Source organism: Prunus mume, linkage group LG5 (genome assembly GCF_029339155.1).
Source record: "Prunus mume cultivar Tortuosa linkage group LG5, ASM2933915v1, whole genome shotgun sequence".
In the NCBI taxonomy this organism is placed as follows: domain Eukaryota; kingdom Viridiplantae; phylum Streptophyta; class Magnoliopsida; order Rosales; family Rosaceae; genus Prunus; species Prunus mume.
In genome coordinates, this window is record NC_142702.1 from 25,510,938 (window position 1) to 25,529,751 (window position 18,814).

The 18,814-nt window shown below is 38.1% G+C and overlaps 3 protein-coding genes across 7 annotated transcripts; all 3 read right to left on the reverse strand.

Annotated features, from left to right (window-relative positions):
- Positions 1–251: 251 nt before the first annotated feature.
- LOC103332621 (uncharacterized) lies at positions 252–13,399 on the reverse strand. Of its 2 annotated transcripts, none has more exons than XM_008235369.2 (18): positions 12,988–13,399; positions 11,837–11,916; positions 10,892–10,942; positions 9,619–10,146; positions 9,237–9,494; positions 8,929–8,994; positions 8,479–8,658; positions 8,228–8,279; positions 7,837–8,118; positions 7,260–7,370; positions 6,827–7,018; positions 6,095–6,370; positions 4,083–4,706; positions 2,927–3,414; positions 2,759–2,819; positions 2,593–2,661; positions 1,182–1,881; positions 252–817 (listed from the first exon to the last, which is right to left on the reverse strand). In XM_008235369.2, exons 1-17 carry the CDS (start codon positions 13,210–13,212, stop codon positions 1,795–1,797), a joined length of 3,630 nt encoding a protein of 1,209 aa, XP_008233591.2. In that variant the 5' UTR covers positions 13,213–13,399; the 3' UTR covers positions 252–817; positions 1,182–1,794. The 2 variants fall into 2 exon arrangements, with proteins under 2 accessions (XP_008233591.2, XP_016650218.2); XM_016794732.2 differs by having other exon boundaries at positions 2,759–2,831.
- Positions 13,400–14,757: 1,358 nt separating this feature from the next.
- On the reverse strand, positions 14,758–15,889 carry ECI1 (delta(3), delta(2)-enoyl CoA isomerase 1). The gene has a single exon (XM_008235370.3). It carries the CDS (start codon positions 15,718–15,720, stop codon positions 15,001–15,003), a length of 720 nt encoding a protein of 239 aa, XP_008233592.2. The 5' UTR covers positions 15,721–15,889; the 3' UTR covers positions 14,758–15,000.
- Positions 15,890–16,315: 426 nt separating this feature from the next.
- Positions 16,316–18,244, reverse strand: LOC103332624 (uncharacterized). 4 transcript variants are annotated; one of them, XM_089051653.1, is made up of 5 exons: positions 18,103–18,244; positions 17,879–17,971; positions 17,462–17,692; positions 17,129–17,221; positions 16,316–16,946 (listed from the first exon to the last, which is right to left on the reverse strand). In XM_089051653.1, exons 3-5 carry the CDS (start codon positions 17,566–17,568, stop codon positions 16,424–16,426), a joined length of 723 nt encoding a protein of 240 aa, XP_088907779.1. In that variant the 5' UTR covers positions 17,569–17,692; positions 17,879–17,971; positions 18,103–18,244; the 3' UTR covers positions 16,316–16,423. The 4 variants fall into 4 exon arrangements, with proteins under 4 accessions (XP_088907779.1, XP_088907780.1, XP_008233593.2 ...); XM_089051654.1 differs by lacking the exon at positions 17,879–17,971 and having other exon boundaries at positions 17,462–17,672; positions 18,103–18,238; XM_008235371.2 differs by lacking the exon at positions 17,879–17,971 and having other exon boundaries at positions 18,103–18,238.
- Between the last annotated feature and the right edge of the window lie 570 nt (positions 18,245–18,814).

Genomic DNA, 18,814 nt, shown 5'->3' on the forward strand with positions numbered 1-18,814 from the left:
ACAATAACATGTGAAAATATTATCCTACGTGTCATTGCATTATTGACTAGGATAACAAAAAGTGTTATTCCCATTGCATGAAGGTTTCTCTCCAAGAGCAGGGGTGTAGCGATGTAGGCCTTGGCCCCCTAAGCTTTTGCTTTCGTGATTAGCAATTGAAATATGGCACTGGGTTTGTGTACTCCTTCACACGCGCGTACACATAATTGTCCAATATAGAAATCATTCAGCAAGGTTCAAGAGAAGGAATAAAGTAAAAACCAATCATACTTCTCTCAGAAATCAATCGCTTGTATGTCATACATGAAAAACAAAATTTCTCAACAGCCATGCCAAAAAGCTAAATTTCTCTACAGCCATTTTACAACAATCAACAATTAGTCGAAGGAAACAAAGGGAAAAAAAAATCACATATTTACAATGTCAAAAATAAACCTGAATATCCAAAAATCATAGCAGGCACATTTTAGGATGCCCTGAAAAAACAGACACCCAGTACTGCCCCTAATAATGGAATTAGAGGGCCTAGCGTCCAATCTTACCCTCTAACCTTGGTATCCAGTCCACTAGACATACAAAGATCGATTCTCTTCTCGTTGCTGTCGGGTTGATGGAACCTCTATGAGTTAACAAATGTAAAAAGGAAAAAAATTATTACCCATGTATTCCTTTCATAAACGCCAGCATCAAGATCGCCTTCAGGAATTACAAAAACATAATGAAGGCTTTGAGGAAAATGGAAATCTTGATTCTGTACAGTATATTTTCCAAAAGTTTCCCATAAGGTCTCTTGGCATCGTAATGCACATTAACTGCACTGCATTCACACAAAAAATATATATTAAAAAATAAACTCCGGCATAATGTCATGATCATGCTACAAATAATAACAATAATAATGAGTTCAAAAAAATTAATGGTTATGAAACAGAAAATAATCAGATTATTTCCATGCGTACATGTAACAAGAATTCAGCCGATTGAAGTTGAACCTAGATAGAAACAAATTTATTGGGGTCCAACAAGAGCCAAAAGTTCAAATAAATAATAATGCATGCATATATTGATGCAGTTACATATATATACCAGCAATAAAATAGAAGGCAGAAAACTGGTGTTCGGAAATACAATGATAACATAAATGGACCACTTTTATTAGCATCGAAGATAGGTGGCAGTACCTGGTGATATGTCTACTTGTTAGGCCCATGAATCGCAAGTCCAATGGCAGAACGAAAGGCAGAAGAAAAATTAAGCATTTCCAAAAATTTCTTGAATGACTTGCGCTCTTCGTAACTTCTTTTCTTATGAGTCCCCAGTCATAATCCTTCAGCTGAACATGAACTTCATATATTTTACAAAACAAAGGCGCCCCCCAACAATTGACTACATAATTGTACAATATGGAGAGGAAGATTTGAGAAGTAGATATCAATCTGTCTCAGCATTTTCTAATAATCTGAGAAAGACAACCACAAGGCACTGATTGCTGATGTTGGAGCATTGTGTCCTGTAGGAAAGACTTTCCAGCATTATCCAAAAAGTGAATGCATCTACTACCCTCTGTCTTTACTATTTTTTGTCAGAACTGCAAAATTTTGTCTTCAACTCCATTTCTTAGCCACTTTAAGTACCTTCAGAAATCATATTCCGAAGAGTTCCATGTATGCTTACAAAATTAAGCTTATCCCAGTTGAAGAATAGCATAAGCATCATAGAGGTGGGACGAAGCTCTGTGCTTGGAAGCACTCTTCTACAAGTCAAGGGCAACATCAATAAATCTGCATCACCAGATTACAACCCAGTTCCAAGATCATTCGCCAGCTGCAGTATTCCACGCATCTGAAGATATGGATTTTCCAACAGCTTTTCATTGTTGCTCTGCACAGAGCAAACACGGCAGTGAGATCTGACTATCCAGTCCCAAAACTAGCAATGCTATATTAAAGTAATTGAGAGACAACCCAGATTTCAAAGCAATTTTTTTTTAAAGGGTAGAAAGAGGGCCAATAAGAAAACAATAAGTTTACAAGGAATTGGAATGCAGCTCTTCTTACAAGTATTTATAAACGAAGATTTACATCTTTTTTAACTGTACTTCTCACATGTGTAGGCAATAAGTTACCTTGTAACAATCTCCTCTACTAGCAGTTACAAATTTGCCAACCATGTTAATCAGCAATACAAACACAAATACAAGGATGAGTAATTCACTAGAAATAATCTCTCTATACAGGATAAGGAAAGGCTGGTTTCAGAATAATAACGAATGTTTCTGGCTCTTCTTACAAGGAATAGAATCCAATGGTTGAATGCTATATTAGTTGCTTATCAGGATGCCTAATAGTATCATACTTCCCAACTGTGTTATCTAGTTAAACATAATCTTCCAATATGATATTGCTCCTATAAAGAAAACAAGTTCATATACTTCAATGTTTCTTTGTCAGGATTTGTATATTTCGAACACCATATCAAAATCAAAGGTGTGACAATAGAATAATCCTATGCTAAAAAGATGACATTATCTTTTTCAGGAATCATATATGAAATTGTGCAGATGGCATGCAATGCATTAAAAACAAGGCCCACCTGCTGAGCCCTAACAACAAGATTCTGAAGCATGTGTTGGTACTTTTCAGGTTTTTCTGTCATCATCCGCTGTAAAATACCAAATTAAATATGTTAGCAGGGTATATTTCACCACATACTCAGTACATTGTAATTTGTTGGAAGAAGGGAGAAATAGCATTCTTGCCTTCAGAAGAAAAGCTGAAGAGTAATATGCCACCCTCGAGTCTGTATCATCCAAGAGTTCCCTGAATTTATGTCTTAAAAGTAATTACATATCAAATCACACACACAAAAAAAGGAAAAAATAGCAAGATCATGCAATGGTAACATTAGCATAGAATTTCAGAATCACCTAAAAAATTCTTCCCCACCAACTTCCTGGAAAGCAGCAGGATCCGCAGTACATTTACCAATTAGAAGTAACAGAAGGGTAGCTCGTATGTCAGATGTGGCACCAGGAAGATTCCCTCTTCCTTTGCTTCCAACAGCTATACCCAACGCAATGTTGTCCGTTGCTGCACCAGCAAGTTGAATCAATGGCCAATAGAACAAAGCAGCTGGAACACGTGTAACCAATTGCATGGGAACTATGGCATGTCCTCGAAGAAGCAGTGCTGCCATTGATTCTGTCTCATGATCAAGACGATTGTTATTACTGTAGACAGGTCTGCCACTGGCTTCTTCCATACGGACATCCTGGTCAGAATTTTCTTTCTCATCAACTTTTTTATTTCCCTCCATGGAACTAAGAACCCTACCAAGCTGTGAATCATCTCCGAACTCTGTTGCAGTTGCTAGAGGAACTCTCAAGCACAATTGAGAGAATAGGATGTCACACATCTGTTTTAAAAAACCAGGAAAAATAGGAGATAAGGGAGACAGAATACTCTACGCTAATCAAAAGTTGCACAAGGGAATTTCATTAAATCATGAAACATACATGATGCCTTAGGGGAAAATAAAAATGGACTCTGCATCAGCCCAAAGCAAATTCTCCAATATTGTTGAGGAAAACAGATTTGCTCTAGATGAACTAAATTTGATTTTTCATCTCTTTTCTCTTACATTAAAGCATATTAGTCAGAATTCCAAGCCAGTAAATCTTTTTTTTATAAAAATATACTTTGTCATGATGCCAAGCCTTATCAACATTATACTAATAATGTCTAGCATTAAGGGCAAGAAACATTCAACATATAACTAGTACAATTATGCGCAAACAAACATTTTACATTCTCATTTGACCCAGCAGCAAGGTAATTAGAGAAGTACTTCAGAGTCCCCACAATGCCATCTGTTAAAATATTCGAGAAGTGGTACACCTTATGTGTTCCCAAACATTCAAATTCAAAGGTAGCATTCATAGACAAAATGTTAAAAACCATTTAATCAAAGCATATGCATTTAGGTCGGTTGCCTCTTCCTGCTTTTGCATTATATGCATCTCTAGGACCTGAAGACCATCTGTAACATCTAGTGAAGACATTTTCTAGTTCTTAAATAATTACCTTCAATATATTGATGCGATCTGTTTCGTTTATCTGAAAAACCAAGGACAAGGCAGTACTCATGATGTCTATCACTGCATTAGCTTTCTCAAGACGGCTGTCTTTGTGTGTATTGCCAATATCACTCCCAAGTGATTGCTGGATTTTATTTTCATTTAACAAAATTTTACACCTCATGAGAAGCCTTTCAAGAACATACAAAAAGCCCCATCTGATTGAGTTGTGCTTTGACTTCAAAAGCCCACACATAAGCCAAATGGGCAAAGGAACATCAGAAGCAACTGCAGAATCATGAACACCAGCATGGGCAATTTTCTGCTGCATGCTTTTGATATTTGACCATATGCTTGTATTCCTTTCCTCACTAATTTCTGCAATAAGCAGGTCACTTAACCAGACATACCCATTCCGATGGTAAGTAGTTCTTTCTGAATGAAGAAGGGAATGTAAAATGGCCCATGAGAGCTTTGCTTTCATGCCAACACCATTTCTCAGAACTGCCCCTTCAATGCTATCCAGAGACTTGTAAGATTTGGTTATCTGCATCATATGTGAGAACTCCATGTCCAAATGAGTAAATGAACATATTGTTGCACCAAATTTGTCCATCACACTGTCCAACAGCTGTAAAGTGAAAGTAAATTTTAGATAGCAGCAACTTTGATAAATTGTTGTAACTAATTGACTTGTCCAATAAGAAATGAAAACATATAACAAAAAATAACTGTCCAACAATTTATGAAACTGGTGAAATATCTCAGTAAAGCATCAAAGTGCAAATAAAACATAACATGTGATACTCCACAACAGCTCATCAGCCAGCCCACCACTATCCATGCCAACAGTAGGATAGCAAATAGGAATTAAAAACCCCAAAGCGGAGGAGCTGGGTTGTAGTTCAACCTAATCAACTTAATAATTGGTAATCTTACTTTTCAAGTATTCAAGTGAGTAGCTTTGAAGGATCCAGCTCCTCTCTTTCCAAATAAAATAGAGAGTGCTGGTTAGACTTGAATGGCTAAGTCCATGTACCTACACGGGGCCCACTCTGAATGCAGGAGACTGCACCATAGAAAGTCCAAATCAAACAACCAGTCTACCCACTTGCAGTACCAAGGGAAGGGAGCCTTTTCCAGCTCTGGAAATAATGAGAACAAATACACCTACAGGCTACAGAGATTTTGGATTTGAAAGATCAAGTCCAACTAAAGCCTATATGAAATTGATTACACAATCACTTTATAAGTATATAACCATAGACAATTGACTCTGGACACAGGTACTGTTTTGTACAATTTGATACTAGTCAAGAACTTCGCAGAAACCTAATTTGTAGAAATCATATCAGAAATTTATACAGGGTACACACCACATGCAAAAAGGATAGAATTGTTAATGCATGACATGAAGTTCTGGAGTCTTTATGAGAGGGAGAGACTAAGATATCTGATAGGCTTTTGCTATAGCAAGGCCATGCACAACGACTGCATTTAACAGCAAGGTTGCCCAATGCCCAGTTCAGACTCAACATGAAGTTCTGGAGTCTTTCTGAGAGGAAGAGACTAAGATATCTGATAGGCTTTTGCTATAGCAAGGCCATGCACAACGACTGCATTTAACAGTAAGGTTGTCCAATGCCCAGATCAGACTCATGGCCACATATATTAAATATGCACTTATCTATTCTAGAAAAAAGATAAAGTCAACCCGATAAAAAATAAAGAAAAAAAAATGGAACCAATCTCAAAGTCACCTTTTCTTAAGATGAGAACGAACCTCAAGGCACATTTTCAGAATACGAGAACCAAAGTGAAGGTTAGATTAACAAAATGCTGCATTGAATTTGCATACAGTATAGTTTGAACTCTTGAAAGAGTAAACATGAGAGAAAAAAATATATATATAGCATACCCACACACCGCATGCACTAACACAATCTTGAGAATGAACAAACAGAACATAAATGCACATTGACTCACACCAACCCAACACACTAACTTTTGAGACATTACCATATTTAGCCGTTCACTGTTTGGATATCTAGACAATGCATCAGAAATAGAACTCCTCAAAATTTCCCCAATGCCTACCAACCCAAGCTTAACAGATATATAAAAAGCTTCGGGCGCATCAGCCAGATTGAGCAGGGCAACAAGAGGCTGAATCTCATCATCGCTATACTCAGTGACTCCGGTAGCTATGCATATTTCATTTATTTGATGCAAGGCATGGTCAAAAAGCACCAAAAAGAGATTTCTCCTTTCCTCCCTTGATTTTGCAAGTGAATACTGCATTGCAAAGAGTTATTGCTTGGAATCAGATAAATTTTGTGGTAGAAAGAAACCATTTTTACAAAGCATGCAAAAACTGTTATAGATTAGTTCCTAAATCATGACCCTAAGAAATAACGTTTAGGTAAAGCTTATCTCAAATAACGGGACTATTGCCATTGTCTATAGGGACATGATATTTGAGTATGTATGTACATTGTCTCCAAAAGTGATTTTTACACATTTAGATCATTAAAATTGCTTTCACAACCCCAAAGAATAAGGATCAGCACTTACAAATTGTGACAACATCAGGCAAATGCTTTACAACTCACAGACAAAAAAAGGATTGTGATTACCAAGGGTCTTAGCTAAATGCTAGGAATCAACTAACTACTTATTTCTTTATTTCTAATCAAGCTAATCTTACTTCTTTTTCTTTTCTTTTCGTTTCACGATAAATTATCAGCATACCTCAAGAAAAATAAACTCTATTCCACCAATCAGATCAACTTGCTCCACCAGAAACAATTGGGTACTTGAAACAGCCTTGTTGGTTCCTTCAGGTACTTGATAAAACATGTTTGCTAACATGCTAATAAGCTTGCAATGAACTACTTCGGCCCAAGAATGCTTCCTGCTAATTTCTAGTAGTGCCTTAATAACCTGACAGTAGGAAGTAACATTAAAACCAACATGAAAATCATAACTGATACGATAGACAAGAAATAGTAATTGCCTTTGTAGATTAAGGCATTTTTTATACAAACTAGACATATAAGGTCATAAACAGTCTTACGTCTGGTATTATAGGAGAGGTTTCCAATAATCACTACTAAGAACAAACTCACTGTTGAATATTCTCAATGATTACAGCCTTGATATACAAAATTACAAAATATCTCACCCTTATGTCAAGGCCATTTATCCGGTTTCTCAAGATTTTGCCTCTATCACAGACAAAATAAAGCAAACAGCTAAGAGCAGAAGCCCAGACAGATTCTTCGTTCTCTTCTATCTGCAAGAAAGGAAAGAGAGAACTAGATGGTAAAGAACGATGACAATAAGTTCCACGATATAAGAAGATAAAACATACAAAAGGAAAATAGTATAGTTAAAATGTGTTCTAGGATTTATTTCAGTGTCAAGAAACTACAGAATTTTCAAAGATAAGGCGAAGGATTTTCATTGGAAGAGGAGCATAAGTCTGCCATCAGTGTGGCTTCTTTGTCTAAAGGGTGGGAGATATGTTTTAATTCTGACATTTCAACTATAACTTTTTTCGTTTTACTTGGAAACTTATTTTAGATGGACAACTGGTACGTCTTTCTTTGTATCATTTTCAACTATAAATTAACAGCACTAATTTGTAGCTTGTTTCATGTAACCTTTTCTCTTGGCCAATTTTTCTATGTAACCTAAAACCAAAAGTTCCATGCATCCAAAATGGCAGTGCTATATCAAATATGACAGAGCTAATATACCTGAACAAGAAGAAGCAATATCTCATATAAAATATTTAAAATCCAAGATTCAAAATTATGAATAGCTGAGGAAGTGCCCATCAGAACAGAATCTGATCTTCTCATGCCTTGTGTTGCAAGCTTAGCTTCACTATCAAAATATGAGTCTTGGGAATACTCTTCTTCAATCGTGGAAGCGTTATCGGTCACCATTGGCTCTAATAAATGAGCATGAACTCCAAGGTTCAAAATCAAATCAAAAGCACGAACCCTACATGTTGTTCTTGGAGAATTAAGCATTTCCTGAAAGATTAAATAATAAAACATTGTAAGCTAATGAACGAAGAAACAAGGGGAAAAAAGAGAACTGCATATTCTAATCATGAAAAATTATAATGTAGTTCACCATCACCTCGAGCATAGACAGAGTGAGAGGTGCAGCAGTTTCAGAATCCAAAACATACCTACAAAAAGAGATTTTCAAAACACAATGAGGCAGAAAACGGGAATTAGTTATATTTGTGTGTGTGTGTGTGTGTGTGAGAGAGAGAGAGAGAGAGAGAGAGAGAGAGAGAGAGAGAGAGAGAAAGAGAGCATACAGAATAAACATATGGCATCAAGAATGATCTGCAATAATACTAGCCAAATGCATAGAAAACATACATGTCAATAACAAGTTTGATAAGGACGCTCACTGCAGCATCCATCGACGGCTTTCCATAGTTATTATTTAATCTAGATGATCCTGTCATCACATTAGCATTCTGCGAAGATGACTCAGAGCAAACTGCAGCAATGACCTCACAAACCTCAGCAGGATTCAACCGCAACGGTTGTTGTTCGCTAATCCACAACCAAAATATGGTGAGCGAGAGATGCAGAAAGAGAGAGTAACATATAACACTAAAAATTTGAATTTCCAGTTTATAAACACAAGTGCAAACTACTACCAACTATGAATTTAACAACTAAGTTGCCCTCTGTTCTAAAACATCAAGAAATTAACAAATGAAAGGGAAGTTTAAAACCAAAACCCTCACACCCACAATCAGAAGTGGACCAAGGTATAAAGAAAACAATGAATCATAATCAACAAAGTTTATTATTTGTTACCTATAGTGACGATACTGGAATAGCGGCTTAGCCCGTGGACGAAATGTGCTCGCCGGAGAATCATCCCTGAAATTTTGGTGTGCAATGTTCAAAATAGAACTTGGTCAAACTTTACTATCGTATCAAACTTGGTCACAGGACTATCTTTAAATAAAAAATTGGTCACAGGACTATCTTTAAATTTCATGCTTATGTCCTGTTGTAGTTTCTCAGAAATATGTGCAACAAAATTTCCACACAATTTTTTCAAATGCTGCAAAAAAGTTCACCAAAATTTCATGACAATGATACAAGAGGGAAGAGCATACCATATTTGCCGAGGGCCGGATTTAGTGCGCTTAGATGCTGTTATTGCTCTCAAGTGGGAACGCGCAGCGGCAGAATCAGTAATTGTTGTTACTGGTGAAGGTTGCAACAGTTGATCCAGATAAGGCATACCAGCAGTTCCAAAATACTTCCAATGCTGACCTTTCATTTTAGCATCCTTATCTCCAACAAGTAGAGCTGCTGCACCTACTTCTAGGAGATTATGTGTTCTCATGTCTTGGTGATTTACAATACGATCACTTGATAGTGGAGCATGTCAAGTACTCAAGTTAGTTAATTAACCAATAGAAGAAACATGGCATAATGATCAAATAAAACTGTAAACTGACCAATAAGAAGGCACACACAAGTATCTGTGATTACCTGTCAGTCCCCAAGAATGATGACTGCTGTTCCCCAAGCCAGCGCCACTTGAGAACATCAAGTGCAAAGTATTCAAGATCTCCCATTCCATCAACCTTTTCAATGTTTGATAAGTTCAAAATAGACATAGTTGTGACATCTTTATTCTCCAAAGGTTCACTATGTGCAGGGCTTAGTTGCGCATTAAAGGATCTACTCAACAAAGAAGACAAACTCGGAAGAGACTGTCTAGTTGCAGAGAGGGCTCCAGAGAAAGCAGCCGGATGGAATGACCGCCTTGGAAGATGTTGAGACACTAGAGAGCGCACATAGTTCAATGACTTCACAAGCGCCCCAGAAGCAAAACTAGGTACAGACAAAGGAACAATATTTGTAGATGTTGTTGATGCCGTTGATGCTGTTGATGTTGTTGATGCAAATGATTGTGACCATGGAGAAAATCTCCGGTTTGGACCAATGTCGCATTCAGCAATGGTGTTTACACAAAACCGATCTATCTGCAGTAACGTCTCTTCACTAGGTTTGTACCTATGGAGAGTATAAGAAATGATAGGTTTGTAAGAAATTATGCTCATAGGAAAAATGTTTCTCCCCCATTCCATGCACATAGAATGTGCATCCAGTGAAAAGGCCTACTGATGACAATTTGTGGGTAACTTTAAAGACAACAGAAGATATATTCACATCAGTGTCAACATGGCAGGTGTCAACCCCCTGGTGTTTATAATTAACTGCAATGCAGTAAATGGAGCAGAAGAAAGAAAATTTAGATAAATCAGAGGCTCATGCGATTGATGTGACGGGGAAGGGATGGCTATATTTATGGGAGTGAATTATCATTCTTATACTATATTTTTACTATCAATATTTTCTCCAACGTCCTACAAAAGGACTGCACTGGGGAAGGAGATAATGTAGGGGACAAATTTACAAGGACTGCACTTAAAACAATAATAAGCTACAGAATCAGGTGTCAGGACATCACCAATGAACAGAAAGAAACCACGACAGAAAAGCAGCATATCAGTCCCTACATGTGTAATCACCACAGACACACTTCTAAATGTAAGAAATTACAATTACGACCATGAAAGGAATATGAATGGATACAAAAACAGCAAAGTCCATTTTCAAGCAAAGAAAAAGTAATTCAATGACATCGCAATATGCACCGGATGCAATTAATAGAAATGAGCTCAGCTGCGATATAAACAACATTTCATACATCAAGTTATCAGAATCATTAAAGATCTCAGGGATTTGAAAAACCTACCTTAAAAGGTAACGTTTCAAAAGTGCCACACACCTTGCAACAACTGCTGGGCTGGCATAAATAAAAGCAACATCAGGAAAAAGGATCAGCACCGTAGCAAATACCGTCCTCTACACAGTGCTTAATGCAAAACCCATATAAGAGAAAATTATAATGATTGACAAGCAGGTGCAAATGGAGACAATACACATGCATATATAATAACACAAAATACACACACACACACATATTGGTGAATGTATCCAAAACGTCAACCAGTGTACCACTCTGCTTCTAATCTCAATATTATTACTTCTATGTATTAATCAAATAGTTATTATAACTCTATCCCATACATATCTGTCATCACCTTTTTTTATTTGTTTGATTGCAAACTCCTTTCTTTATTGTATTCCAGATGCATATTTATTTACCATTACCTAAAAGCCATAAATTTTTACCCCTCACCTTCTCTTCTAGGGTTTGTCGTATCAATACCTATCATATTAGCCACTTACATTTTTTTTACACAAAGCCCTGGTGAGTATCAAAAATATTATTTCTATACACAACTTACTTGCGAGTTATATGGTTTGCCGTTACAGGTATTCCCAAATTTACCCTTTTCATGACTTTTGATAAATAGGTTACTGAAAATATATGTTTATGGCCTATTCAATCTTGTGATGCAGATCCAGGAAGTACACAACCAAAGCTGGTTTTTTTGTTTCCTTTAAAGAATCACCAAAGCTGGGTTTTTTATCCAAAATAGAATCGCCAGAGCTGGTTTGGACACCAATTATTCCTGGACTGTGTGAAGTATTAGTTTTTTTCTTTTGTTTTGATTAAATAGAGGTTTGAACCTAGGATCTCTACCCTCTGCCCAACCGTCCCATCTGACTTGAGTTAAGGCTCATGGGCCAGTATTTAAGTTAAATCAAGGAAAAGAAAACCTACGAGAGTTACCTGCGCTCCCTCTCAGCAATGGTATGTTCTAAAATCACATTGTAAGACAAGTCCATCGTCGAAGGGGCCGCCAGATAGTCCTGCCAAACATAATAGTTTAACTTGTGAAATCTGAAATTGAATCTAACGCAAGTTCGTCAAATAAGAGCATAGCAATGCACTACAAAAAAAAAAACAATTATCTCAGTCATACATCAGATACACACAAGCGTGGTAGCTGAATAATTGCAAACACCCAGAAGAGGAATAAAGGTGGGATATAATTACACAAGGAAGCTTATGTTCTACACGTGTTAACTCTACTTCAAGCCAGGACAGCCAGAGAAATCTAAACGCACTCCATAGCCAATAAATTTGAAAACCAGCAATAAAATACTTTCTCCAAATATGTATAATTAAAGATAGAACCACTCGGATGAGCAACAGTTTTGAACGCCAACTAAGAAACTAATTTATTGTAATTGTCAGATTTATTCAGCCACTTGTAAATTTGTATAAAGAGCCTATATCACCTTGCATATAACTGTTCTAAGCCATTAGATTGTTAGGTGCTCACTGTTGCTCACCTGAGCAGGACTGTAATTAAAGAAGCATTTTTCAAATTTTGAAATTAAATATAATGAAGTAATCCAAGCAAGGACTTTTTAATTTAAAACCAATCACATGAGTAGGGAAACCACATTAAATACTCCCTCCAATACAAACTCAAAAAGAACACACACACACACACACACACTAAGAATAACCATTTCAGCACTCGTGCTCTGTTTGTTGCTAAGAAAATGTAGCAAGCTAAAACCATCCTTGCATTTCATCTTCAATGTGTATAAGTTTGCACTACCTAAAGACAAAACCTTACACTTACTAAACCAAACACATCCATTGGGCTACCATTCAGCTTAATTGTCTATCTTTAAAGCCATAAAACTCAGTAATCACTTTCTTTCTTTACTAACAAAGAATATCTACTTCTTTTCTTTCCTAGTGTTCTTCTCAGCAACCAAACAGAGTTCAAATCTCAAGTTCATTCAAAATCCATCATTTTAAAGACAAATCACACACACACAAGCTGAAAGATCTAAATTCCTCAGCCGAAACCGGCATTTCAAAGATCCAAACCGAGCAAAATCACAACCCAAAATTGTACGAACCCGAAGAATTCTAGAAGCTTCGGAGAGGAGCACAGTGGAGGATGTGCTGGCATGGTGGGAGCTAGCCGCGGAGGACGATAGGCAATCGGCTACAGCTCGGCGCAGCGGCTCAGGCGGCTTCTTCAGCGACGAAGATCTCAACCTGGCGACTCCTCCACCTCCACCACCCAACTGAAGCCTCGAACTCCCGGGGCTCCGAGCCGGACTGTTATAGCCCGAAGACATGGGTGCTCGGGTCGTCGGGTGCCACCGAATCTCTCTCTCTCTCTCTCTCTTTCTTTCTGATAAATCTCACTCCCTCTTCTGCGTTGGCAGATTGTACGGTGGAAGAGAAGAAAGCCTTCGTTCTTGTTTCTCTCTGCGAGCTCAACTCTACATTTGAGCAATCGAAAATAATAATAAAAACTGCGTTGTGCTTGAAATGAAACCAAGTCTGCGAAAGAGAGACAGAGATTGGGAAAATGATTTTTTTTTTTTTTTTTTAATGGAGATTCTTAAATTGCGGTCTAATGGTGGTGATTAGCTGGAGGAATTGGCGTAGTTTTATGAGGGTGATTAGCTGGCATGCGCTAGAATTTGTCACTTTTATGTGGGAAAAGGGACATTTGGGAATAAAATGGGGGGCTGAGTGGGAAGTGAGACTGTGATTTTTTAAGTGTTTTTTTTTTTATTTTTTTTAACAAATCAATATGATGTATGAAGAAGAGAATTGAACTTGAATGCAAGAAAACTGGCACAGTATCTTGATTAACCGGTTTAATTCTTTTCTTTATTTTTTGTTAGGTCTTGTAACTTGAGTGCAATATGATGTCTTTTATGGTAAGTTTGGAATATATATATATATATATTTGTAAAGTCGGGGATAAATATCCATAAAAACTTATATAAAACGGAAATAACACTGTTTTGTAATCATAGTAATGTCATGTAGAAAAATAATTACGTATGACATTCCGGATTAATATAGAAAATAATGTTATCTCCATTTTATGTAAGTGTTTCTCGTAAACAACCTAGAACAAAAGAATTTGGATTTGATTTTGATGGTACTGACTGCTGGAATTTCCCATATAGAAATATATGGTTAGATTTTTTGTGAGTTCCTTATTAGATATGGGTTTCTAAATTTGCAACGCATTCCAAGAAAACATCACGTCCATCCTGAGTAATTAAGATTTTTAGCATGCAAGTAAATTATAGTAAATGCCTTCAATTAAGGAAACAAATAGTGCCACCACTAAGAGGAGTGGAAAATTGCATACAATGCTGTTCTTCAAATCCTTAAAGAAAGTTTTGTTTTTCCAAGTTTAGGTAAACCTCTAGTGAGATTACTTCTCTGTCTGATGAGCCTGTCCCTTTGGATGCTAGTTTGATTTTGTCTTTCATCTTTGTTGTATGTTACTTGTTTTCCTGCCACGATGTTGATCTGCTTTCCGTGGTTAGTTGTTGATTTCGCGTTAATCAAATAAGTTTAAGGGTCAAAACAAAAAGTCGGATGTTATTATTATTGTTTATTTTACAAGACATACGAGTAGGAACTCGATTTAGTTAATAAAATATGGATTGGGACTTTCAATTTATAATCGATTATGATTTGAATTCGCTAACTCGATAACTTAACAAATCAAATACCTCTAGACTGGCAGAAAAGGCCTTGACCCGCAGATCAATAGCCTAATGTTTGAATTCCTTGACACTTTGACAATGTTTGTGTAAAAATCATCCTCTCTAATATTTCTTGTATTAAAAAAAAATTTTTAATAAAGTATATTCGACTGGATAACCATCTTTTTATATATTATTTTATAAATATTACAAGAAAAGTTTGGGAGGTCTACATAGGACGACTTCCACACATAAATTGTATACAAATTTATAAATAAATTGTAAGACAAAAGCAGAAAACTGAGCATGTTGGGCCAAGCGGACCATCCCAGATTTATTAAAATCTTCAACTCCACGACCCGTATTGGCCCAAAATGTCCAATATCCCCACCCGACTCGACCCATTATCTACAGTTTCGATCTCGTGCCAGTACCGTTATCCCCTCGGATCTCATCTAAAACCTCAGACAACAAGTCCATGCGAATCTGAGCGTACACGTGTCCATTCCAGTTCCGCCCGACCAACTCCTCCCCTAATCTCACCGCGGCCTCAATCGTCTCCTCCGCGCTATCGTGCGCCGAGTCGATAATCCCCTTCTTCACTGCCACGTCAGCCGTCACCTTATCGGCTCTGAGCAACAGGTCGCGCCGAGCCCTCGGCGAGCCGACCTTGCTCTCGATCAGAGCCAAGAACCAAGCCGGCAAAATGAGCTCGATGTCGAGCTCGCTCATGTAGATGAAGCCGCGGTCTCGCCTCATGAGGAGGTGATCGTGGCTGAGAGCGAGGATGAAACCGGCGGCGGAGGCGTGGCCTGATACGGCGGCGATGGTGGGCACGGGGAGCGAGATGAAGTCGGAGACGAGGGACCGGAGCTTGGCGTCCATGAGGTAGGTCCGGGATTGGGATGACTGGGCCCAGGAGAGATCGTAGCCGTTGGAGAAGAACTTGCCATGTGCGGTGGTGATTAAGGCTGCCGGTGACGACGATGCGGAGGTGGGGGTCACGGCGGCCCGGACTTGGGTTAGTGCGGATTGGATTGAGTCGATGAGAGTGGGGTTGAGCCTGTGCTCGCCCGGGCCTGTTAGCGTCAGGATGAAGATGTTGCCTTTTCTCTCTAACGTGCACATCTCTCTCTCTCTCTCTCTCTTCTCTCGCTCTCTCAGAAATTGGTTGTATTGTAGTGTCTGAAATTTCAAAAGTCGATGGAATATTCGAAGTTCCGGGCTTGTATTGCAGTCTTTGAAAAATGGTTGTTTCTCTTCGTCGCATTGACTGGTCAATTGAAGCTGCAGTAGAGCGTGACTTCTTTTTTTTTTTTAAATGCCACGAGAGTCCCCACACCCGAAAGATAAGATTAATTTTCGCTCGAGGTTCGGCTTGTCCCTAGTCACAAAGTGTTTTAAATCCCTACTATTCCGGCACTAGATAGCTCACCAACTGGAGGTAGCAATTTGCCAACGGCACCTCACCTTGTGGTTAGTTGAGAGCAACTTTAAACTAGTCTTTTACTTTTCTTTCTGCCATGAAAATATGATGAAATTTTCATTCAAAAGCCCAGGCAACAGCCCAGCAACTTATGTTGAAGGCCAAATTTCCAACTCCAATGGCCAAGACTAATACTACTGTAGAAACTCAGATTGGTTAAGAAAATCATCTCACACATTATATCATATGACGGATTTTGAAGGAAGAGATATCCTACATCAACTACAAAAGAATGTATGTGAGAAGAGACATATGGCTGAAATTTAGAATATAGATAGATCCATAATTGCTGTAGCACAACTTGAGAAGCAAATCCTACAAATGAGACCTCTACCCATTAGGTGGTCAATACTTACGGATGCCATGACGACCACATATCAAGGCAGAAGAAGGGCACTCATAAGCTTGATGACCCCTTCCACCACAGTTGTTGCAGATGACAATGGATACGCACTCTCGGATCGCATGGCCTGGCAGCCCACAATTACAGCACATAATGTCGTGGAAAGGGCCTCCAATGTCTGATGCCCGGTTTGACTTGGCGCACTGGCGGGCAATGTGACCTGCTATGTTGCAGGTGTGACAAACAGGTTCGTTGGGGCAGTTGCGAGCAAGGTGACCAGGTTTCCGACAATTGTTACAAGCCTTCTCATTTGTGCAATCCACTGCAATATGACCTGGCTTGTAACAGTTGTTGCAGAGTCTGGCATCATGGGCTGGAAGACTAGGGTTCGCGCAATCCCGAGCCAGGTGCCCTATCTTACCACACATATGACAGACTGGATCATTTGAGCATTGGCTTGCAAGATGCCCAGGCTCCTTACAGTTCCAGCACATAGTTATTGAGTTGCATTCAGCAGCAAGGTGGCTGATACAATATATAGGACTTGAAAATCAAAAACACTTACTGCAAAAAAAAAAAAAAAAAAAAAAGACAGAACTCTTAGTAATTGGTTATCAGGATTTGCCGTTCTCCATGCTTACCTATTTTCTACAATTCTAAACCTTACATGAAAAATGAAAGGTTTGGCAGAAATTAAACATTCTCACCCAGGAAGTCCACAGTTGTTGCAGACAGTCATATTCGAACAATCCCTGGCAAAATGCCCTGGCCGTTTACATTTATTGCAAAGATAATCTTGCCTGGACAACAACAGAATAATCAATTGTGATATGAAACTAAAGATGAAGTAGCAATGGACTATCTCAGTTTTAACAAAATTATGGAGTTCAAATATCAAGAAATCAAAGTTCGGGTGCAATATATGAAAACTGTGATTCATTAGCAATCAAATTTTTATAATAAGAGCATTAAGAAAACGCATGCTCAAAAAGTAAGCACACTAAAAACAAAATATTAGAACGCTAAATGGGATAGGATACCGATGACTGCGGCGCTCTCTAGGATATGGGGCATCACGGTAAGATGCGCATTCACTGCTGCGGAACCTCTTGCCTCGTTCTGGGCTTTGGCTTCTATTCAGACTCATGTTAGAGATCACCAAGTAAACCTTCAAGGAAATACCTTAACAATATCTTTTTCTAGGAAGAAAAGAATCCAAAACAAGCCCCAGCTCCCGAAAGCAGCAACCCCCTGCCCAACGAATCTCCAAACTGCTAATACAACCACAATAAAATAACTACAAGAAACCAGGACCATTCACAATCATTCCAATCTGGATTCTAACAAAATTCTAAGTTCTGACCTACAGGGTTTATACTCAAACTAACAAGCGTATGAATCTCAACCTTCAAACTTCATTTTACGATATACCAACACCTTCAAATTCGAAAGTTTACCTGAAGCCATAAATAAATAAATTTAAAAATAAAAAAACTCTAATCACAGCACCATCAAAGGAGCTCTTTGTTTTCTTATTTCATCTCTGTCTGCTGTATTCCCAAGAACAAAAAGGAAGAGGAAACAAAGCATACTCTTAAATTCACTGGCAGAGCGATTTCTTCAAAACTCAAAACCAAATACACAAACACATGCAATATATGTCTAACGGAAGAGTAAGTACCTTAGTTCATGTCTAAGGGAAACCGCTAAAGTTGAGATGCAAATGAAGCAGAAGATGAGGAGGAAACCCTAGAGTAAAGGAATTGGGGATTTGGAAGCGGAGAGCAGCGCATTTATTTCTTCATTTCTCGACGAGGATGAGCGTGATTTGTACGACGGCACAGTTTACCTCCATGTGTACGTGTGTCGTAAGGCTGTGTTTGGAGTTGGTGTTTGCAAATTGCCACCTTTCCAGAGGCCAATAAATGTTATTTTTAAGTTTAAAATTATTTCATTGAATAAGCATGAAGTTTCTTTAAACTCTCAAAATTTTAATGTAGAAAAAAACCCACTTTTATAGCCGTCAAATAAATAATGTTACTCATTTATGTTTTTTTTTCTTTCTTAAAATGAACTTAAAGAGCAAATAACTTCTTCCCATTCTCCTTGCCTGCTGAATTTTTTAATTTTTTGCAAAGCCATGGGATAAAATAAGAAATTGAAAAGAAAATCTAAAATATGAAAAACCCGGAAATGTTTTTGGCAATTGGGTTGGGTGTGGTGAGTAGAAACATGGAGGATGATGAAAGACCCAAACAAATTATTTGGGCCTAGCGAACCGAACTAAATCATTCAGCAAAGAACCCCTTACAGTAGGAGGAGGCTCTGAACATGCTGTAACCTGCAGTTCCAGTTCAGTCTCATATCATTGAAAAGGACGGTAGCATGGGAGG